Genomic DNA, 23864 nt, shown 5'->3' on the forward strand with positions numbered 1-23864 from the left:
ACCCTGGCATAATTTCCCCAACCTTCCTAAACCCAAAAATATATGATGGTAGTGCAAGGTTGTGAAGTTAATATCAATATGTACCAATAATGGTTATAGTTTATTAGTACAAATTCATATGACAACAAAAAAAATAATGATTTTAAAATGCTTAAAATGTTCAACGCTTTAGAACTTTCCCTTCCCTCGAGGATGATTTAGGTGTCGTCGTGCTTTTATATTGACATAGGGCATGGCCATAATATATCCTGGGCCGGGTATGACTGTCCTAAACCACTCATAACATACGTAAAAGTTGTTACAAGATATTGCCTTTTCAATAGGTAGGCAATATATCCAACAACCAAATTAATACATAAAGCTCAATTAAAGAGACTGACACGAGACAATGTAATTGAGCGTATCCACCGATCACTAGAACATATGCAAAGGTATATTTTCATGGATCCATCACTCGCAAGTCAAATTGGATAGATACTAGACATACCTGTCTACATCTACAAAGAACTGGAGTCATGTGACTAGACATAAAAAAATGTGTCATGATGGCCATCATACCTGCGAAGCTTACTCAACATAATGGCTGACAAAAAAAAGTGACCAAGCATGTAGGATGAGATCAACTTTTGTTAACACTTCTAAAAGCCCTCAGATTCCATTCCCAAGACCTCAGATTCCATTCGCAAGACAATACATTAGGAATTGAATCTTCACGGTAACCACCTCACCTTGTGAGGGTGATAAGGGGGTGTGTTACAAGTGGTATTAGAGCTCCCGGGTTCAACACTTGGACCTAATGGGATTTATCGCAAAAGAAATGAGAACTAAAGGTTTAACCCTATAATTAAGAGAATGACCATCTTTGACCAACTCTCAGAGATGGAGAAACTTGGAATACAATTAGGTGAATAATCATCATGGTCTGAATCACCAATGATAAATTAAAAATTACAAATTGAATAAAGAGATGTAAAGGAGGTTCAGGGAATTATCCAAGTTGCAGTCACTACATAAGCATGACATCCTTAGCCCTACATTGACATGTATAATGAATTTCATGTTTGATCTATTGGAGTTGAATTGATGCTAATGAGGTATGAGGTGTGATATGTGACGGGGTTGCTCCTACAGTTGAGGCATGGCCATCAATAATTATGCCTTTGTAATGCCTAGATGATGTCATGTAAAATGATGTGTGTGACAAAATCCATGGGAGGAGCTAGTCATAAAACTAACATTCAACCCTACACGTGTAAAACTGCCAAGAGTTGTTGGGTTGCCTTATTTATGCATTTTTGTCAAAGAGAGAAATATTTCTTAAGGGCAATGATATAAGTTGGGTTGCCTTCTTTATGCATTTATGTCAAAGAGAGAAATATTTTCTAAGGGCAGTGATATAAGCTGAGAAACAACTTTTGTAGGAAAGGTTTGGAACCGAAATGGAAAGACAGTATGACAGATAGAACTCTATGAGCACCCAAACACATTTGTCCATATGACTGGGTGTGTTTGCATATTATCAATAGAATAAGACTGCAATTAGGAAGTGATAATCCAAGAAGGCAGGAAATAAGATGGAGACATATATCACCCCTTTGGTGCAGAGGAATTCGTAAATCCTTTAGGGACTAGCTGGCATAAGTCTTCAATTCACGCTTGAATGCAGTGTAGACTTGACATGTCCTCTTGGTGGCTAAACCAACAAGTGAAACCCAATAGTGACTAAAAGGGTGTACATTAGTCTTGCAACCTATTAACTCACTGTAGCCAAGGTAAGACTAATAAATATTCAAACCACCTTGTGTATACTTATCCCCTGGGTTGGGTATCTTTTCTCCTTGAATTGCTGAGAAGGTGGAACTATTTGAAGTGAAATATTGACCTCTTTTTGTTGTTGTTTCATATGAAATTCCCATGCTCTGTGGTCCCAACACTGCAAGTGCGGACTTGATACATTCAAAGCTATGTTTTAGCTGTGTTATTTTACTTCCAAAATCTTCTTTCATTTCACTTAACTACTTTCATTTCACTTAACTATATTGGCAGCACCCAAAAAGAAACGGCCACATGGCTCAAAGGTGAAGGTTGGGGGAAAACCAGTGGCATCAACTGCTACTAGCCCATGCATATCGGCCACTTCATTGGGAGTTGCTACAGAGTTTGTTGATGCCAAACAAGTTCAGCAACAGACACAGTCTACCAGAATACCTTCAGCAGGATCAATAGTAGTCCCAGAGATATCATTGGCAACTGGCTCCTCTACCTCAACTGCTGTGCCAGTATCATCTTTGCCAACTAAACAATTGCAAACGGTGGACAATAACTCTGCAACGAGTGATAAAAAATCATATAGAATTGAAGTCAGTGGCCATGCACTGGTGGACAACACAAGTACCAAAGAATCTGTAGCTGTTGCTGACAAGAGCGAGGATGTTGTTGGGGATCTGTTGCCAGAGAAGACATGACTAAAGTTGAAAATGAGGAAAGGTAAGTTTAATTTCTGGCCTTTGTAATTCTGAATATGTTGGTCTAGCATAAATGCCACTGATGTGCTATTCTAACAATGTTATCCATGTTGCTCACAGATCAATGCCATCACCCCCAGTTGAAGTTGCTTGTACTACAAAAGTTGAAATTGATTTGATGGTAAGCTTTAGGGTAGTCGCTTTTGCAACTTACGGATATATTCATGTGTGTTGGAAGTTAAATGGGTAGTCCTAAATGGGTTGCTTGTGTTTAATTTAAGAAAGGCCGGGAACAATCTTGTAGCTTCTGATCATGTATTATCTATTTTGAATTCTTTTTTGGACATATTGTACACATAATTGTGTCCAACCTGGATATTGAATTGTATTTATGTGACGATGGCTGTCTTTGGCTTCTTTGCTATTAGAAATAGCTGTTTTGATCACTTTTTTCATGAGAGTTAAAAGTTGTATGGTTTATTCGTTATTTTACAGGTCCTTGCAATTTTCTTTTACAGTTCCCTGCATGCATCTGCCCTTTTTTCTTAAAAGAATGTTCAAAATTAATTTTTGTAATTCTCAAAATTTCTATGATGTGTTGTACCAATCAATTTAAGTGTCATAGTTACACTTTCATTTGAGGGAAAAACTTTTTTTTTGTGATTTTTCCAAATTGTTGAAATGTTCATCTTTTTTTCTTTTTAAAATAGAAATATTGAGAAAATAAATTAAAAATATGTAACTACATATATGTAATTTTTTATTTCTAAGAAATATAGTGAAAATATATATATATATATATATATATATATATATATATATATATATATATATATATATATATATATATATATATATATATATACTCTCACATGAAAATAGTGGCTATAAATATCATTCCAATTAAAATTGGACAAAAAAATTTCACACGTTTTCTTCTTCACTCTAAACTTACTATCATCGAGGGATCTGTTCTGTTTATATCAGCTTATAACTATTTCATGATAGCGGATATATTTTAGAGATTGAATTATATATTTTCAAAATTCAATCAATATAAACAAATCAAATAGTTGAATTTTGCAATATCAATAAATTGACTTTTCTTATATCTATAAAATGAGCACTTGATTTCTAAGGCGGTGGAGGCCTTTTATGAACTGGACGTGGATTCCATGAGGGCGGCGTCTCGGATGGAGAAGTTTAGTCATCTGCCAGAGGTCCATGATAATAATGACTAGAACTGCAATACTCCTGGGCATCCTCTACTATTTTGCAGATCCAGTATTGATTGCCATAGGGCAGAGTAAAGAAATCTCTGCTGCAGGAGGTATTTTTGCCAAAGGTCTTATTCCTCAGTTGTTTGCTTTTGCCCTCAATTGCCCCATGCAGAGGTTTTTGCAGGCTCAGAACATGGTGGCCCCTATTGCCTATATTGTTGTTGGGACATGTCTATTCCATACATTGATCACCTGGGTGGCAGTAGACAAGCTAGGATTTGGCCTGCTAGGGATAGCCTAATAGTGAGTTTGACTTGGTGGGTTCTGGTCATTACTACTGCGTTGTATATATTCTATAGCCCATACTGCAGGCATACATGGACGAGCTTCACCTTGAAGGCCTTCACAGGACTCTGGTCATACTTCAAGTTAACTCTGGCATCGGCTGTTATGCTAACGTATGCCTTAATACTCTTTGGAAGATACACAAACTATCTAAATTATATCTGGGTGTTTACATAATAGCTTAGCCTGTTTTGACAAGTTTTGTTTTGTTCCACACCTGATTTTGCAGTTTGGAAATATGGTACATTGAAGTATTGGTGCTTCTATCGGGTTGGCTGCCAAATGCAGAGGTCGCTCTGGATTCCATTTCTGTTTGGTATGAGACTTTCCCATTTAAAGCTAACTAATTTAAAGCCAAATACAAGCTCCATGCCTATGCATTGTCCCAACTTTGTTAGATAGCTATGCCAGTTAATATATCTCTAACGTGCCAGGTTTTGAACATATATGCAGCATGAATTATTACAACTGGGAGTTGATGGCAATGCTGGGTCTCAGTACAGCTGCAAGGTATACATTCATGATTTATAGTAATATATTGTTTTATTGGGGCATTTTTATGGCTATTGCAGATTTTGGGAATATCTTTAAATCTGACCATCGCCAGAGGGGTCAAACAATTGACCCCTCTCCTGGAGGTAGGATTCTCCAATATTGGGCAAAACTGCAATTCACATAAATTCAGCGGTTTTATATAGCATGGTATACCTTTTTTTTCCCATTTGCTGTATCTAGAAATTGGTTTTCTTTATTGTGGTATTTATATTATTTGCAGTATAAGAGTGGGTAATGAGCTGGGAGCCAGGAGACCTAAAACTGCAAGATTTTCAGTTATAGTTGTGGTGGTCACTTGCTTCATAATAAGTGTCATACTTGCCATTGGGATTCTGATACTGAAGAAAGAACTCGCCATGGCATTCACAAGCACCAGTGTGGTTATACGCACAGTCTATGCATTGATACCTCTACTTGCAATATTTGTTCTCTTGAATGGCACCCAACCTATTCTCTCAGGTTGGAATTTTCAGTATCAACAATTTATTTGCAGCAGAAAGCTGGTAGTTGATGTTTGCTATATTTAGGTTATATTTTCGTTGACATCATAAAGGTATTGTGATTGCAGGGGTGGCAATTGGATGTGGATGACAAGCTGTGGTGGCATATGTGTTACTTTCATGCTACGATGTATATAGCTCTTTACCTGATCTATTCATTGGCAGGTGGGCTCAATAACTGTTCCAGAAGTTATTGAAAATGCATCGTCAAACCAAGATAATGATAATCATGAACCAGTACCCAAAGCTAAGAATACCGAAATTTACGATGAAACTAAGGAATCTATTGTAGAGACAGGGCATGAGCAATGCAAAGATTGGTATACTCAAAATAACAATGAGAAAGTTGGGGAGACGGGAGAACCAACAGATTATTTGAGCAAGAGGGAAAAGGAGGATGTGGATAAACAAATGCTGGAGGGAGCTTCCAAAAAAGCTGTGGAAGATTTAATGGATCAGACAGTAGATGGATCTGGTAGGTGGAATGCATTTCAATAAAATTGAAATGGATTCTGTAACTTAATATATCTGCTCTTTTTAAGTTGCTAGCGGGGATTCACTTATTTTCATTAATTGCTTTTGTTTCAATGCATATTTATTGTTTCTGTCATTTCTTGTGCTGTATAAACAGATTTAGCTTTATTGCCTTCCATGACAACCAGAACAGAAAGTAGCGCTACAAGTCTACCACTATCCGTTTCTTTGGGTGTCACTGGCTGGCCTGGCGGGGTTCCTTCATCAGGGTATTTGCACAAAACTTTGGTTGCCTGTTTAGTGTCTAGAGAAATTTTGATATGCTGCATCAAAGCAGGGTATATTCACATTTTATTTGAAATCTTTCACAGGTATCACTCACTTGCAAACCATAATTGTAGATAATACTGTGTGGTCATATTTCCCAGTTTTTTTTTTTTTTTGTCCGTACCATGACGGGAGCAATCTATGCTTATCATATCTAATTAGAGTTATAATTACGGTTTTAATCTTTCCTTCCTTGATTGTTAAATTTGCAGGAGCTTGAACTGGATAAATTTGTTACAGACAAGGTTTCTTTTGCTGACATCAACAAGGCATTTGATCACATGCTTAAAGGAGAGGGTCTGAGAACTGTAATTAAAGTCATCCAGGATTAGTGACAAATATGAACACAGTTGGAATATCTCCAATGTTATGAAGGCATGCTGAACTATTTCAAACTGTTATGTGATTAATGTCGTGGCTTTTATGTGTAACTATGGTATGCAATTAAAGTCCTGGAAAGCATGTAAACAGTTATAATAATTTTAGGGTAAGTATGATGTTTAAGTTTTGACACTGCTTCCAAAACAGCCATCCAAAAGGTCATTACTATAATAGCTTGATTAGAAATAGATTGAATGAGAAGGTCCAGATGGGGTATTCAATCATCTCCATCCATCTGTTCTGCATCCTCAGTGCTTACTTGAACAATATATCAGCCTTCATATTTATCCCTTGCAGACATGCTGAAAAGATAATGACATGGAATTTTTCCTTGCTTCTCTGATTCCGTCCAATGATGGGCCAGCTGCAAATTTTCCTGATTGAAATTTCCATTTGACCTCTCTGCAATGTGTTTGGAATCTCTTATCACCTGTAGACAATTTAAACCTTTCTCTATTGCTATTTTCAGAATCTACCAAAAAGCATAAAGTTCTGCTCTGTTGTTTGATCCATCTCCTACAGCTCTGCTTTGAAACTGATCTCGTAATTGTCTCTTAAAGTAATGCCTCATGATCCACAATAGCTGGGATTACCTTGACAAGCCTCGTTGAAATAACTCCACACTATTGTTATATATCTATTCTTGTGTCAAACTTGATTAGGAATAACATCTTTGTTTTGAATTCTTTTCATTTCTTGCTAGCCAAATAGCTTAAGTCACTGTACAAGGACAGTCTGATGCCCACATGTAGTTAATACAGAATGTATTTTGAAAACTAGGATTTAGCTTTGTAGTGCTTGAATCATCATTTCATGTTGGTTTTCATTTGTTAGTAGCCAGATTATTTCTCTTACAATATGATTGTAATATCTTTTGTTTCTCTTCTGTGGGAAATTTTGTACAGGAGTTCAAACAATGTATATAAATAGAAAGATGCAGAAAATGACAGTCAAATTTTGTACTCAGAATTATGACAAGAAAGCCCCTGCTGGGTTTGTGAGGAAAGAGAGCTTCAACACCAGTTCTGTCTCCAACCGCCAAGATGATCAGTGCGCTACTAACATGTTTAGTGAAGAATTTCTGCTATTCTCTTGTAATCTATAGGCCCCCAAAGCTCCTCATAGATGAGAATATTTGCAGGATGTTAATATTGTTGTAAGTTTGTAGTAGTTGTGGAATGACTTACTTTTGTGCTGCTTCTCATCTTCAACAACAAGAGTTTCTGTGGTGAATAAGCAGAATCCATGTCCTGCCTTGTGAAGCAGCTCTCCACTGTGATAGCGTTCTTTGTAATGTCTCTGATAAATCTTTTAGACTTCTATTTCATTCTGTAATATGATGGGATTCACTCTACAAGATTAGGGCATTCACTCTACAGAGTCCATGTCATACCTTCTGAATCAGCTCTCCACTTATGTTAATTTTCTCTGTAATGACCCTAATAAATCCTATATAATGAGATTTCATTTTGTAATATGATGGGATTTCACTCTACAAGATTGGTTTCAGTTTTACTTGTATTGTGGTATATGAAATTTCTCAGTTTTACTTGTAATAGGATGGGATTTCATTCTGTAATATCATGGGATTTCCCTCTGCAATATTTGCTACTAAATTTTACAATTCCAAATTAATAATCTTATCGGCCTCACATACAATCGAAAACTATAGCCCCTCCCTTGCCAATGGGGTCCTGGTTCAGTGGGCAAAGGCAGTGATATGTCAAGCTACCCACCCAGGTTCAAATCCACTGGAGACAGAGATACGTAATTGGGACCAGGTGAAACAACTGGGTAACTTTGATAGAAATGTACCTCCCCTTGAGGGCTGCTTGCTAGTGAGAACGGGCCACTGGTTGTGCCTGATTTATTCGGGCTAATTGGAATGCTTCGGGTGTTTAAAGGAAGCACTTTCAAAACAAATACTAAGCACCAGTATTGTCAAGCCCGTCAATGGAATTAAAAAAACACAAATATATTTAACCAATGCACTCAGCCATATCCAACCAATTATGCCAACGGTTAACATCGTATTGGAATTTCTATCAGAATCTTTAATCGATGCATTTTCGCCTGCTTTCCGTAAATATGAAAAATCATATGCCTCTCATTTCAACCAGCAAGAGGCCATACCCTAACACATGCCACTCGTGGCTTGAACTAAACACCACATGCGAACAAAAATGGCAAAAGAAAATGAAGTAATCGAATGCACAGAGAGACTAGTCGCGACTTATATGTATCAACAAAAAACTAAATTTGAGCAAAATATGAAAGCAATTACACAACTTACATGAAATGGAGCTTTGCGTGCACAAAAGAAAAGGCCAAAAGCTTTTTCACGAAACTTAAATTTCATTAAGTATTAAAAACCTAAAACTGGAATCAATTACCTGTGATCATAGACCTGGAAGGCAGGAAGAGAGGGAGAGGATTGAAAATCTGGTTATGACTCAACCAAATGCTAGACGCATCATTAATCTATTCGTCCATTCTTTAACGGGTTTACTAATATACTTTTGGGGCTGTGGCAGGGTGGTTACGTGGATATTCACGATGGAGCTTGGCGAGTACAGGGAACCTTAGCTGTGTCGAGAAGTATAGGAGATATACACTTGAAACGGTGGATATCAGCAGAACCGGAGATTAGAAAGCTGCCCATTACATCTGACTCTGAATTTTTAATAATGGCATCTGATGGACTTTGGGAGAAGGTATGCTTAAGTTTTTCAAATTGCTTTCACACTTATGTTTCAATTTCAAGGCACATGAAAGCTTGTTAATCCGGCCTCAAAGTTTGCACTCTTATGAATTTTCTATGAAGAAACAAAATTGTCAAACACTGCAAGTGGATTTTTCAGAACAGACTCTCTGTAATTTTGATTTTGCATACATTCAAAAGGGACCAATTTAGAAATAGGAGCTCATGGAGCTTTTTCAAAACTGGCACTTGGAGGGAACGTGGTTTCCCAACTTCCTAGTAAGCATGGATTCCTTTGAACAGAGTTGCGCCACCAAAAAACCAAAAAAAATTGTATCAGAACTGACACATTTCTCCATTAATTCTGTGTGAATTTTAGCTGAATTTTGTTCTTCGTAGGCAGGGCACTTTAGTAATGCACATTATTCATCTAAATCTTGATGGGAACATGGGTTCCCAGTAACATGAGCTACCTTTGAAACCCTGAGTCTTCACCAGCTCAAAACCAAAACAATGTTGTGTCAGAACTGACACGTTTCTCCATTAATTGTCTATGAACTCTAGCTGCCTTTTGTACTTCTTAGGCAGGGCACCTAGTATTGCACATTCTCCATCTAAGATCTTGATGGGAACATGCGTTCCCAGTAAGCACGAAGCTATCTTTGAACCCTGAGTTTCACCAGCTCAAACCAACAAATTTGTTAGAACTGACACATTTCTCCATTAATTCTGTATATTTGCATAATCAGGGCACTGTAGGAAAGTATCCTGCCTGTTTCCGTGCTTTCTCTTTTAGTAATGTTTGTTCATCATCTAAGCTCATGGATTGTGTTTACACGTTAATTTTATCTTCACATACTCGCAATATGGAGTCCCTTGTATCTTCTTCCCCTGAATTCTGTAGTGGACTTGAGCACTTCACAAAAAAGTATTTTTTTTCCTCTGAATTCTGTACTTTCATAAACAGTGAACTTTTTAAATGTATTTCTTCATCTAAATTGTAAGCATGACTGTTTCAATCAGCTGATTCTGTTTCCCCTAATACTTCTATCAGGTCACTAATCAGGAGGCAGTAGACATTGTCAGGACTGTTTGCACAGAAAAAAAGCAAGGAGCTATTAGTCCTGCTGAACTTTTCGAAGGAGGAGAAGCATGGAATGAAGATGCTAGCCCACCACCTAAGGCAAGGAAAATTTCTTTGGGAGACGTACCTAAGGTCATGAAAGTCAGGAGTCTATGGGATGGCAACTTTAACACTATGGGATGCTATGACAAATATTTCAAAGAGAATACAAAAAGCCCCGGGTTGCAGTACATGCCTTTGCGACGTCCCATGGCAGCATGCAAAGAGCTTGTGGAGCTTTCTGCAGCTAGAGGCACACGAGATGACATTAGTGTAATGATTGTTGACCTCAGGCATTTCTGCCCAAGTGGCTGATGTAAGAGGAGCCCAAATGTTCGCTTAATGCACCATTTTCAACACCATCTTGCACATACCCCCATGTCAAAGACCCTCTGCTAAGCTGATCATGGTTGGAATTTCAAAACAAAACCATTTGTCAAATTTGACGGTTCTCACACAACCCCACCCATCTTCACACTTTCAACAAAAGATCTGGAAGATTTTGCAAATTTTTTAACTATATTGGCCCTCTATTCCATCCCTGAAGCTGATTCACTAGTCATATTGTTATTACAAATCCAACAGGTTGGACTGGTTCAAAGTCAGGCGGTAAGAGGAAAAAGAAATTGAGAATAACAGGAAAAAATAAGAAACAAAGGGACCAGTGTTGGCACATTTGATGTATGATAATAAAATTCCCATTCTTAGATTTGTGTAATTCGTTGGATGTTTTTAATAGGTTGTCATGGTTGGATACACCATGAGTTTTGTATATAGGAGAGCTAATTCAATTGACTGTTTTGTTCTAACAAGAAGTTATAAATATATCTAACACTGAAGCACTGAAGCATTGGTGGGTGATCCTCATCACGATTAGAACGAAGCCGAGATGTCAGTGTAGAGCTCCTTGAAGGTGAAAGACCATGGTTGGCACTGCTCAAGCCCAGATTCTCCTGAACTTGCTGCCTGAGACAGGCTTGGAGAAACTGTAACATTGCTCAATGGAGATATCATCACTGGTGACCCTGCATGCATCTCTTTTCCTGATTCCACTTCACTGCAGTGAAGGGGATCTGTAGGAACCCAATACAGGGGAGCTGACAATGGCAGCCATACAAAATGCAATGAGGGACTAATAAACACTGCAAAAGTACAATGAGGCTAAGGCCTTACACAACTGTTAAGGCCTTACACAACTGTTCATTTGCACTATGATAAAAAAACTGTAGTTTGTGAACATGTCAGAGACAATACTCTGTGCATAACATTGGAAATATCAGGTACTGCTCTGTAGATGGGACAAAGCGACTGGTGTAACGAGTCACCCACCCGTTAAGCGTTAATTTAGCATACAATATTGATGGGTGCATGAGACCCTTTATAAGTAATATAGCCGTTTGTGAAACGGTCCAATAACTCACTAATTTTCTGCATTTGACTTTTACCAATAATTGGGAGGGTGCTAAAGCGTATGGACTATATTAATATTTGAAGTAGTGTTTGATATTTTGTTGGTAAAAGTCATTAAAATGTTAATTTTATTATAATTAGTTTAGATTTTTTCTATATTAATATTTGAAGCAGTGTCTGAGATTTTATTGGTAAAAATGATTAAAATGTTAAGTTTATTATAATTACGTTAGATTTATTTTAATTTGAGATTTATTAATTTTAATTTGAGATTAATTTTAATTTTAACGTGAGATTAATTTTAATTTGAGATTTATTAATTGTTGGGAGGGATCAAATTTCAGCGTAAATTTTTTTTTGAGTGTAAAATTTGAAGAAAAATTTGTATATAGAGATCTGATCCTTTTCAGTATTTGAGAGATCCAGAATTATTAAATTCATTTTAAATTAAAAATAATAAATATATTAATTTATATTCATAAATTTATTAATCTGTAATTATAAAAGTAATAAGTATTTATATGTTAAATATTGTTATAATTTTATTTAATTAATAAAAACTATAATTTTTTAAATATTTTAATAAATAAATAAATTTTCATAAAACTTTAACCTATAAAACTTAAAAAGTAAAACTCTTTCAAAATTTGTTGTCATTTTATTTGTTTAATCATTTTATTAATATATGAGAGAAAAAATTTAGTCGTCTACTTGGAATCTTCTTATCAAATTTAGGTCGTGAAAGAATGTTTGTTTGTTATAAACTTAACTTAGATCCACTAATATTTACTATAGAGAAATTCAACAACTCTAATTTAATAATCCTATCGGCCTCTCTTTCAAAGGGACCTTTCGTCGTCCTACTCCTTCTGACGCTGACACCTGGCGAAATTCGTCTCTGTTCAGGAAACTACTATAGGTTGACACCTGGCGAACTTAGTCTTCGTTCAGGAAACGACTACCTCAGACACCTGCCGCTCTTCGTCTTTGTTCAGGAATATCGGCCTGCATATCGGCCTCTCTGCAAAGAAGGGGCGGAGGTATTCATGGATGCCGCCGCCCCACTGACTGAGCCTTGGCATAGTTGAAGGATGCGCCCGCGCCTGGCGGAACAGAAAACACCCGGTTACCACTTGTCACGTTCGCACTATCATCTTCCATACGCCACCTTGAGGCGCCTTAAAGCATTTCTTTATTGATGAGGCGTGGAGAGAAGCGACATCACCCCGCTACCATTAAATCCCTATTCGTATTTCCCTATTCGGTTCCAATCCGATCGTCTTTGTTTGGTTCAGACTAGCAACAAATGATCCCCTGCGATATTAAACTTCATATTTTCTCCGCATCTTTGTGCTCCTCCTCGACCTGAAGCCTGCCACAGCAAATTTGAACTCCTCAGACGTCTCACTGCATCGATATCCGGTATCCAAGGTATGTAGTTTTTGCCTTTTAATGTCTAGCTTCATAATCTCTGAATCTGAAATAGGTTTTTAACGGGTTTTTTTGGGGGTTCTTCTTTGTTTGATTTACTGGTATGTGCACAAACATCAACACTGTTTACCCTTTCAACTAAGGTGCGAGCTTTGAGTCTTGTTTAAGAGCCTTTGTGTAGGTCTTGTCATTTTTACATATAATGCACCTCCATTCACATGAGCCCCCAACACTCGTTTGTTTGAGCTTGGTAACATACTTAAAAATATGATAGTGTGCTTGCTGCTTTTGTGTTTGAGAGGCTCTAGAAAATGACTATGAAAAACCACAAATGCTGCATAAACACTAAACAGATCTGGTCACCAAATCAACCTGTTGCTCACATCCTCGTTGCCCGTAATAATCTTCCTGCTGAAAATGCCCTAAAACTTGCTCCCAATATTCCATTTCTTGGAGTGCTTGCTGCCGCTGTAGGAAGACTTTCTTGCTGAAGAAAGTGTGATGAATGAGTCAACACTGTTTACCCTTTCAACTGCAATTTATGCCATACGAAGCTCTTGGCAGTGTTATAAGACTCTTCGCAGTCCAAGTGGAGTCGGGAGTTTGACTATGTTTTAAGAGGAAACAGAGTCTAATCAGCAGAATCTGAATCAATCCCGATACTCCAAAAACATCACACTACGTCCCTGCATTAGCTAACCAATGCCCATTGCTAATTTTCCTGTACATTTATCTCTTAAATTATATGGTTTGCGGGCTTATACCTAAGGTTTCCTCTTTGGGTTCAGTAGCTTTCATTTGGATTCGAAGCTTGATGCGCCAACAGTGCCAAAGGCATTCTTCATTTCTTTTAAAGAATGTTTTTGATGTAAGGGCTGCTTCACACAGACTCCATGTTTACAGAAATGGGAAACAACAGCGTAACTAAAAATGGGGACCAGAGTGTTTTGGGATGAGTAGTTCTTCTTGCACACTGTGTATTATCAATGTAATAGATAATTTAGTGAATTCAAATCCATACAAGACTGAAAAATAATCTACCATATCTAATTTTCTAGGTTTTGGTGTTATAAATCATACCACATTCATTTCTTAATGCTCAGTTATTTTTTAATAAAATATGGTACAAAGAGAGGCCGATAAGATTATTAATTTGGAATTGTAAAATTTAGTAGCAAATATTGCAGAGGGAAATCCCATGATATTACAGAATGAAATCCCATCCTATTACAAGTAAAACTGAGAAATTTCATATACCACAATACAAGTAAAACTGAAACCAATCTTGTAGAGTGAAATCCCATCATATTACAAAATGAAATCTCATTATATAGGATTTATTAGGGTCATTACAGAGAAAATTAACATAAGTGGAGAGCTGATTCAGAAGGTATGACATGGACTCTGGAGAGTGAATGCCCTAATCTTGTAGAGTGAATCCCATCATATTACAGAATGAAATAGAAGTCTAAAGGATTTATCAGAGACATTACAAAGAACGCTATCACAGTGGAGAGCTGCTTCACAAGGCAGGACATGGATTCTGCTTATTCACCACAGAAACTCTTGTTGTTGAAGATGAGAAGCAGCACAAAAGTAAGTCATTCCACAACTACTACAAACTTACAACAATATTAACATCCTGCAAATATTCTCATCTATGAGGAGCTTTGGGGGCCTATAGATTACAAGAGAATAGCAGAAATTCTTCACTAAACATGTTAGTAGCGCACTGATCATCTTGGCGGTTGGAGACAGAACTGGTGTTGAAGCTCTCTTTCCTCACAAACCCAGCAGGGGCTTTCTTGTCATAATTCTGAGTACAAAATTTGACTGTCATTTTCTGCATCTTTCTATTTATATACATTGTTTGAACTCCTGTACAAAATTTCCCACAGAAGATAAACAAAAGATATTACAATCATATTGTAAGAGAAACAAAAGATATTACAATCATATTCTAAGAGAAATGATCTGGCTACTAACAAATGAAAACCAACATGAAATGATGATTCAAGCACTACAAAGCTAAATCCTAGTTTTCAAAATACATTCTGTATTAACTACATGTGGGCATCAGACTGTCCTTGTACAGTGACTTAAGCTATTTGGCTAGCAAGAAATGAAAAGAATTCAAAACAAAGATGTTATTCCTAATCAAGTTTGACACAAGAATAGATATATAACAATAGTGTGGAGTTATTTCAACGAGGCTTGTCAAGGTAATCCCAGCTATTGTGGATCATGAGGCATTACTTTAAGAGACAATTACGAGATCAGTTTCAAAGCAGAGCTGTAGGAGATGGATCAAACAACAGAGCAGAACTTTATGCTTTTTGGTAGATTCTGAAAATAGCAATAGAGAAAGGTTTAAATTGTCTACAGGTGATAAGAGATTCCAAACACATTGCAGAGAGGTCAAATGGAAATTTCAATCAGGAAAATTTGCAGCTGGCCCATCATTGGACGGAATCAGAGAAGCAAGGAAAAATTCCATGTCATTATCTTTTCAGCATGTCTGCAAGGGATAAATATGAAGGCTGATATATTGTTCAAGTAAGCACTGAGGATGTAGAACAGATGGATGGAGATGATTGAATACCCCATCTGGACCTTCTCATTCAATCTATTTCTAATCAAGCTATTATAGTAATGACCTTTTGGATGGCTGTTTTGGAAGCAGTGTCAAAACTTAAACATCATACTTACCCTAAAATTATTATAACTGTTTACATGCTTTCCAGGACTTTAATTGCATACCATAGTTACACATAAAAGCCACGACATTAATCACATAACAGTTTGAAATAGTTCAGCATGCCTTCATAACATTGGAGATATTCCAACTGTGTTCATATTTGTCACTAATCCTGGATGACTTTAATTACAGTTCTCAGACCCTCTCCTTTAAGCATGTGATCAAATGCCTTGTTGATGTCAGCAAAAGAAACCTTGTCTGTAACAAATTTATCCAGTTCAAGCTCCTGCAAATTTAACAATCAAGGAAGGAAAGATTAAAACCGTAATTATAACTCTAATTAGATATGATAAGCATAGATTGCTCCCGTCATGGTACGGACAAAAAAAAAAAAAAAACTGGGAAATATGACCACACAGTATTATCTACAATTATGGTTTGCAAGTGAGTGATACCTGTGAAAGATTTCAAATAAAATGTGAATATACCCTGCTTTGATGCAGCATATCAAAATTTCTCTAGACACTAAACAGGCAACCAAAGTTTTGTGCAAATACCCTGATGAAGGAACCCCGCCAGGCCAACCAGTGACACCCAAAGAAACGGATAGTGGTAGACTTGTAGCGCTACTTTCTGTTCTGGTTGTCATGGAAGGCAATAAAGCTAAATCTGTTTATAAAGCACAAGAAATGACAGAAACAATAAATATGCATTGAAACAAAAGAAATTAAGGAAAATAAGTGAATCCCCACTAGCAACTTAAAAAGAGAAAATATATTGAGTTACAGAACCCATTTCAATTTTATTGAAATGCATTCCACCTACCAGATCCATCTACTGTCTGATCCATTGAATCTTCCACAACTTTTTTGGCAGCTCCCTCCAGCATTTGTTTATCCACATCCTCCTTTTCCCTCTTGCTCAAATAATCTGTTGGTTCTCCCGTCTCCCCAACTTTCTCATTGTTATTTTGAGTATACCAATCTTTGCATTGCTCATGCCCTGTCTCTACAATAGATTCCTTAGTTTCATCGTAAATTTCGGTATTCTTAGCTTTGGGTACTGGTTCATGATTATCATTATCTTGGTTTGACGATGCATTTTCAATAACTTCTGGAACAGTTATTGAGCCCACCTGCCAATGAATAGATCAGGTAAAGAGCTATATACATCGTAGCATGAAAGTAACACATATGCCACCACAGCTTGCCATCCACTTCCAATTGCCACCCCTGCAATCACAATACCTTTATGATGTCAACGAAAATATAACCTAAATATAGCAAACATCAACTACCAGCTTTCTGCTGCAAACAAATTGTTGATACTGAAAATTCCAACCTGAGAGAATAGGTTGGGTGCCATTCAAGAGAACAGATATTGCAAGTAGAGGTATCAATGCATAGACTGCGCGTATAACCACACTGGTGCTTGTGAATGCCATGGCGAGTTCTTTCTTCAGTATCAGAATCCCAATGGCAAGTATGACACTTATTATGAAGCAAGTGACCACCACAACTATAACTGAAAATCTTGCAGTTTTAGGTCTCCTGGCTCCCAGCTCATTACCCACTCTTATACTGCAAATAATATAAATACCACAATAAAGAAAACCAATTTCTAGATACAGCAAATGGGAAAAAAAAGGTATACCATGCTATATAAAACCGCTGAATTTATGTGAATTGCAGTTTTGCCCAATATTGGAGAATCCTACCTCCAGGAGAGGGGTCAATTGTTTGACCCCTCTGGCGATGGTCAGATTTAAAGATATTCCCAAAATCTGCAATAGCCATAAAAATGCCCCAATAAAACAATATATTACTATAAATCATAAATGTATACCTTGCAGCTGTACTGAGACCCAGCATTACCATCAACTCCCAGTTGTAATAATTCATGCTGCATATATGTTCAAAACCTGGCACGTTAGAGATATATTAACTGGCATAGCTATCTAACAAAGTTGGGACAATGCATAGGCATGGAGCTTGTATTTGGCTTTAAATTAGTTAGCTTTAAATGGGAAAGTCTCATACCAAACAGAAATGGAATCCAGAGCGACCTCTGCATTTGGCAGCCAACCCGATAGAAGCACCAATACTTCAATGTACCATATTTCCAAACTGCAAAATCAGGTGTGGAACAAAACAAAACTTGTCAAAACAGGCTAAGCTATTATGTAAACACCCAGATATAATTTAGATAGTTTGTGTATCTTCCAAAGAGTATTAAGGCATACGTTAGCATAACAGCCGATGCCAGAGTTAACTTGAAGTATGACCAGAGTCCTGTGAAGGCCTTCAAGGTGAAGCCCGTCCATGTATGCCTGCAGTATGGGCTATAGAATATATACAACGCAGTAGTAATGACCAGAACCCACCAAGTCAAACTCACTATTAGGCTATCCCTAGCAGGCCAAATCCTAGCTTGTCTACTGCCACCCAGGTGATCAATGTATGGAATAGACATGTCCCAACAGCAATATAGGCAATAGGGGCCACTATGTTCTGAGCCTGCAAAAACCTCTGCATGGGGCAATTGAGGGCAAAAGCAAACAACTGAGGAATAAGACCTTTGGCAAAAATACCTCCTGCAGCAGAGATTTCTTTACTCTGCCCTATGGCAATCAATACTGGATCTGCAAAATAGTAGAGGATGCCGAGGAGTATTGCAGTTCTAGTCATTATTATCATGGACCTCTGGCAGTTGACTAAACTTCTCCATCCGAGACGCCGCCCTCATGGAATCCACGTCCAGTTCATAAAAGGCCTCCACCGCCTTAGAAATCAAGTGCTCATTTTATAGATATAAGAAAAGTCAATTTATTGATATTGCAAAATTCAACTATTTGATTTGTTTATATTGATTGAATTTTGAAAATATATAATTCAATCACTAAAATATATCCGCTATCATGAAATAGTTATAAGCTGATATAAACAGAACAGATCCCTCGATGATAGTAAGTTTAGAGTGAAGAAGAAAACGTGTGAAATTTTTTTGTCCAATTTTAATTGGAATGATATTTACAGCCACTATTTTCATGTGAGAGTGTATATATATATATATATATATATATATTTTCACTATATTTCTTAGAAATAAAAAATTACATATATGTAGTTACATATTTTTAATTTATTTTCTCAATATTTCTATTTTAAAAAGAAAAAAAGATGAACATTTCAACAATTTGGAAAAATCACAAAAAAAAAGTTTTTCCCTCAAATGAAAGTGTAACTATGACACTTAAATTGATTGGTACAACACATCATAGAAATTTTGAGAATTACAAAAATTAATTTTGAACATTCTTTTAAGAAAAAAGGGCAGATGCATGCAGGGAAATGTAAAAGAAAATTGCAAGGACCTGTAAAATAACGAATAAACCATACAACTTTTAACTCTCATGAAAAAAGTGATCAAAACAGCTATTTCTAATAGCAAAGAAGCCAAAGACAGCCATCGTCACATAAATACAATTCAATATCCAGGTTGGACACAATTATGTGTACAATATGTCCAAAAAAGAATTCAAAATAGATAATACATGATCAGAAGCTACAAGATTGTTCCCGGCCTTTCTTAAATTAAACACAAGCAACCCATTTAGGACTGCCCATTTAACTTCCAACACACATGAATATATCCGTAAGTTGCAAAAGCGACTACCCTAAAGCTTACCATCAAATCAATTTCAACTTTTGTAGTACAAGCAACTTCAACTGGGGGTGATGGCATTGATCTGTGAGCAACATGGATAACATTGTTAGAATAGCACATCAGTGGCATTTATGCTAGACCAACATATTCAGAATTACAAAGGCCAGAAATTAAACTTACCTTTCCTCATTTTCAACTTTAGTCATGTCTTCTCTGGCAATAGAGCTCCCAACAACATCCTCGCTCTTGTCAACAACAGCTACAGATTCTTTGATACTTGTGTTGTCCACCAGTGCATGGCCACTGACTTCAATTCTATATGATTTTTTATCACTCGTTGCAGAGTTATTGTCCACCGTTTGCAATTGTTTAGTTGGCAAAGATGATACTGGCACAACAGTTGAGGTAGAGGAGCCAGTTGCCAATGATATCTCTGGGACTACTATTGATCCTGCTGAAGGTATTCTGGTAGACTGTGTCTGTTGCTGAACTTGTTTGGCATCAACAAACTCTGTAGCAACTCCCAATGAAGTGGCCGATATGCATGGGCTAGTAGCAGTTGATGCCACTGGTTTTCCCCCAACCTTCACCTTTGAGCCATGTGGCCGTTTCTTTTTGGGTGCTGCCAATATAGTTAAGTGAAATGAAAGTAGTTAAGTGAAATGAAAGAAGATTTTGGAAGTAAAATAACACAGCTAAAACATAGCTTTGAATGTATCAAGTCCACACTTGCAGTGTTGGGACCACAGAGCATGGGAATTAAGCTGGGATTATAACCTAATTCAATTAATTGTAGATTAAGAAAGAATTGTCTTCACAATGTGGATTCAGTATCTACAGGAATAGGCATCAAAATCATACCTCCTGAGTGAACAGGAGTCTGAGTTGATGATGGGGAGCTGGCAGCAGCAACAGATGGTCCAAGACCAGATGATGGAGCGTGCTGTATAGATTGAGCTGATGTTGCATCAGATGCAGGAAATAATGATGTAGCACTTGCTGGTTCAGGTTTCACCTCAGGCTGCCACTCTAGCTTTGGATCCACCTTTAACTTCACGAATTGGCTCATTAGGTCTTGCTTGATTTACAAACATCCTTGCAAGATCATATAAAGTTTCTGCAACTTCCACTTCCTGCTTTGATGGGGATATCTGCATGCATTAATCAAACCTTAGCATACAAGCATGATCATGAGCGACAGGCATACCATCTTTTAGTAGTAGAACAAATCATGGTAAGCTTGAGATCCCCCAAGCAGGTAAAAAGGCAGGTTCCCAGTTGTTGAGTATCCACCTATGATGCAAAGGAATATCGACATCACTCATGCCTCTCTACTGGAGGATCCATAAAATTGTCAACATTTGTACAAACAAAAGCAAGTTCTATGTGTTACGCAGAGTATCACGTGTGTAACCTCCAGTCCCACCAATATTCAACTTAATCCTGTGTTGCTTTTGTCTCAACTGTTATGCTTCTATGAGTTTAACAGCTCATAATTAAATAAGGAAATATTTTGGGCATCTCCTCTAATTTTGGTAACTGATCAGTCTTCAAAATCTGGAATTTTTTATGTTGCTAAAGGAGTATTAATCCAAAACATTGATTACCTCATTAGGACTTATCATTTGCTAGACTTGATTCCCTTGACCAGTATGAACCGTTGGGTGGGGATTATAACAGTTCACTGCACAAGCCTATTTGCTGGGTTTCTTTGTCAAGAAGGAAGAAGAAATTAATTACCTTTGTGCACAAAATGTAGATTGGTTGTCTACACCCCGACATCCAGTTTTAGTCCTTCCAATCAAGTTCATTAGCAGTCACTTTCAATGCAAATACATGATTTTTATTGTGTAAATGGATGAAAGTTAAAATTTCAATCCTTTCCCCTATCATCCACGAATGCCCCAATACAGTAAGCAAATGTTTGATAAGAACAATCAAAAATCAAATGTAGTTAAAGTAAGGCAAAGCACACCTTGGCTATTTTGGCAGCCCTGTGCTTACTGTGATTGCTGGACTTCTGCAAAATACAAGAAAACGGTTTAATGCTGTATTCAATGAATAACAAAGCTGAGAGACCAAAAAAACACAATACGAGAGCAGTTGAATCTACTAACCGCCCTTGGGGTTGCTGATTTGAGAGATGAATCTTCAAAAGATGCCTGCTTTGAATTGGTTGGTGGGAGCCTAATTCTTCCATTGGAGGGCTGCTGCTGCTGCTTCTGCCTCTTCTTGGAGTTGGAACCGCCATCACTCTCATTCGCGTGATGCCGAGGAGGACTCTCCTGGTACCGCTTCTTCATCGCTATTCCAATCCAAATACCAAACCAAAGTAACAGCAGGTACCCCATTCAAATACATCTCTACAAGGCCTGGCAAATCAGTACGAGGCTTATAATTTCCAAAGAAGGTTCCTTTCAACGTTTTCTCGCTCAGAAAGTTTACAGGATTCGTTTTAAAGACTGCGTCTGAACGAGGGACCCCTGTTAAAACGGCTACACCCCAACCCTGCAAAAACAGAACTCTGATATCAAATAGCAGCCAAAAATAAACCCTTCGGATCTGCCAGGCACGACACCGTCATCTAACGTAAATCCGATGCTCAAATCCCATCTATTATACAAATCCAGGCCCTTTCTTTCGTCTCTGTCAAGAAACTGATAGTCTCTGTCAAGAAACGGATAACGGATCTCCAGCAGCTCAGAAAAGATTGTAAGGGAAGGCGTCCAAGGGATGGATGAGGCCGATATGCAGGCCGATATGCAGGCCGATATTCCTGAACAAAGACGAAGAGCGGCAGGTGTCTGAGGTAGTGGTTTCCTGAACGAAGACTAAGTTCGCTAGGTGTCAACCTATAGTAGTTTCCTGAACAGAGACGAATTTCGCCAGGTGTCAACCTATAGTAGTTTCCTGAACAGAGACGAATTTCGCCAGGTGTCAGCGTCAGAAGGAGTAGGACGACGAAAGGTCCCTTTCAAAGAAAGGCCTATCGGCCTAATAAAATGGAAAGATATGCATAAAATTACTAGAAAAATATAGAATAACACAATGAATTGGTTAATTAAGGAAAGTTTGGGTGACTAAGCATGTGTGAATTGAAGCTTTTAGTCTATGCATAAAATTACTAGAAAAATAGAATAACACAATGAATTGGTTAATTAAGGAAAGTTTTGGTGACTAAGCATGTGTGAATTGAAGCTTTTAGTCTATTGTAGACGCGGTTGATGCATGCATTTTTTGCATGGTTGTTTTTTCAAGATTTTTGTTCACAAAAATATAGATCACATGAACATATTGCATTGCTTTTTATATAACTAATTTTGTTTTCCTCCATTAGTTAAGTTTTAATATATAAATAAAGAGATAACTTCATTGAAGGTTTTTTTTGGCTTTGGAATGATTAAAAAATATTACAACAACAATTTTTTACAAGTTTATTATTTCAAATTTAATAAAAAAATTCTTTTGGAGTCAAGAAATATTTTGGCTGAATTTTTCTCTATGCGTTAGTCCTTATTCATGGATTATTTTGGAATCAATGTATATGCATTTAGTAAGAGTTTCAATTCTACTCAGTTATCTTGCATAATTGGATAAATTGTTAAGAGTTTTTTTTAACATACTTTATTATTATTATTATTTTTTTGTAATCTTGGTTGATTGTTCTGTCATTTAGTACAATAATCATTATAATATTATTTTTATAATCATTGATGGATTAGATAGCAAATTGTTGTGTGATTTGAGAGCACTCCTGTAGTTGAATTTTTTTATAGAATTATTTCTTAGAAAAACAAATTACAATATATAGTTATTTCTACCCACTATTTCCAAGAGTTATCTTCTAAGAATACATAGGTTTCCTCTTTCTACACTTTATGTTTCTTGAAGGTTATTACAGAATAATGCTTCTTATTAGAATTAGTTCTTAGATATCTCAAAACTTCTAGTCACTTTCACTGACTATTTATGAGAGATTATTTAATAGCAAAGTTCTCCAATTATTTTTAGAATAGTTCACAACTTGAAGGATTATTCAATAACAAATAGGAAAGAGTTTAATTGGGTCTTTTTCTTATGTTTAATGCTTATTGTTGACTGTTGGAAATGCAAAGTCAAATGTTGTCCATATGACTAACTAGTTTTAGTGCTGCTAATAGGGAAATCATAGACTTCTTTTATAAATGTTGTTAGTTCAATTTTGGGGTGGCAAAAGAGGGCAAGCCTTATTTCCAACCCTATACGTTATTTAATGCTCTTAGAGTACAGGGTTCCATCCATCCATCCATCGATAACCATAGCTCACTTTGGGTTGCATGAGGTATGTTACATTCAATGTGCCCACAACCCATGCCATACATCCATGGTATATTGAATCACACCCCATCTTGCATCCCTGTTGTATCCATACAACCCATGCATACACGGCACTCAAATCACATTGAATCCCAGATATCTTAGTAAATCTGGAACGCCGCCATAGTTATTTACGCCATTTACTCTTCCCATCTCCTAGACTTACTAAAATATACGCATTGGCCGTAGCAAAATCCACTCGTTCGAAGTTT

General features: G+C 37.0%; 2 protein-coding genes, 1 long non-coding RNA gene and 1 pseudogene across 6 annotated transcripts; 2 read left to right on the forward strand and 2 right to left on the reverse strand.

Annotated features, from left to right (window-relative positions):
- Nucleotides 1-5196: 5196 nt before the first annotated feature.
- Nucleotides 5197-7453, forward strand: LOC149227330 (uncharacterized). 3 transcript variants are annotated; one of them, XR_016247780.1, is made up of 4 exons: nt 5197-5560; nt 5717-5828; nt 6099-6322; nt 7173-7453. It is a non-coding gene; the product is annotated as an uncharacterized LOC149227330 (long non-coding RNA). The 3 variants fall into 3 exon arrangements; XR_016247781.1 differs by having other exon boundaries at nt 6099-6261; XR_016247779.1 differs by lacking the exon at nt 7173-7453 and having other exon boundaries at nt 6099-6686.
- A 1224-nt stretch (nt 7454-8677) lies between these two features.
- Nucleotides 8678-10845, forward strand: LOC149227331 (putative protein phosphatase 2C 14). Its single transcript, XM_089375482.1, has 2 exons — nt 8678-8981; nt 10023-10845. Exons 1-2 carry the CDS (start codon nt 8955-8957, stop codon nt 10404-10406), a joined length of 411 nt encoding a protein of 136 aa, XP_089231608.1. The 5' UTR covers nt 8678-8954; the 3' UTR covers nt 10407-10845.
- A 6666-nt stretch (nt 10846-17511) lies between these two features.
- On the reverse strand, nt 17512-19502 carry LOC149227332 (protein DETOXIFICATION 41 pseudogene; annotated as a pseudogene).
- Nucleotides 19503-19556: 54 nt separating this feature from the next.
- LOC149227333 (uncharacterized) lies at nt 19557-21847 on the reverse strand. Of its 2 annotated transcripts, XM_089377756.1 has the most exons (4): nt 21414-21847; nt 21272-21316; nt 20158-20447; nt 19559-19918 (listed from the first exon to the last, which is right to left on the reverse strand). In XM_089377756.1, exons 1-3 carry the CDS (start codon nt 21645-21647, stop codon nt 20313-20315), a joined length of 414 nt encoding a protein of 137 aa, XP_089233882.1. In that variant the 5' UTR covers nt 21648-21847; the 3' UTR covers nt 19559-19918; nt 20158-20312. The 2 variants fall into 2 exon arrangements, with proteins under 2 accessions (XP_089233883.1, XP_089233882.1); XM_089377757.1 differs by lacking the exon at nt 20158-20447 and having other exon boundaries at nt 19557-19918.
- Nucleotides 21848-23864: the final 2017 nt, after the last annotated feature.

This window comes from Pinus tabuliformis, chromosome J (genome assembly GCF_031772625.1).
Source record: "Pinus tabuliformis cultivar Carrire ecotype Pingquan chromosome J, CPIR1, whole genome shotgun sequence".
Lineage (NCBI taxonomy): Eukaryota > Viridiplantae > Streptophyta > Pinopsida > Pinales > Pinaceae > Pinus > Pinus tabuliformis.

Excerpts from the sequence above, each read along its gene's own strand:
- LOC149227331 (XM_089375482.1), top strand. The coding sequence starts at position 8,955 with ATGGCATCTGATGGACTTTGGGAGAAG. Across the intron at positions 8,982-10,022 it reads CTGATGGACTTTGGGAGAAG|GTCACTAATCAGGAGGCAGT; the intron begins GTATGCTTAAGT and ends TACTTCTATCAG.
- LOC149227333 (XM_089377756.1), bottom strand. The coding sequence starts at position 21,647 with ATGGGGTACCTGCTGTTACTTTGGTTTGGTATTTGGATTGGAATAGCG. Across the intron at positions 21,317-21,413 it reads AATCAGCAACCCCAAGGGCG|AAGTCCAGCAATCACAGTAA; the intron begins GTTAGTAGATTC and ends TGTATTTTGCAG. Across the intron at positions 20,448-21,271 it reads GGGCTGCCAAAATAGCCAAG|ATATCCCCATCAAAGCAGGA; the intron begins GTGTGCTTTGCC and ends TAATGCATGCAG.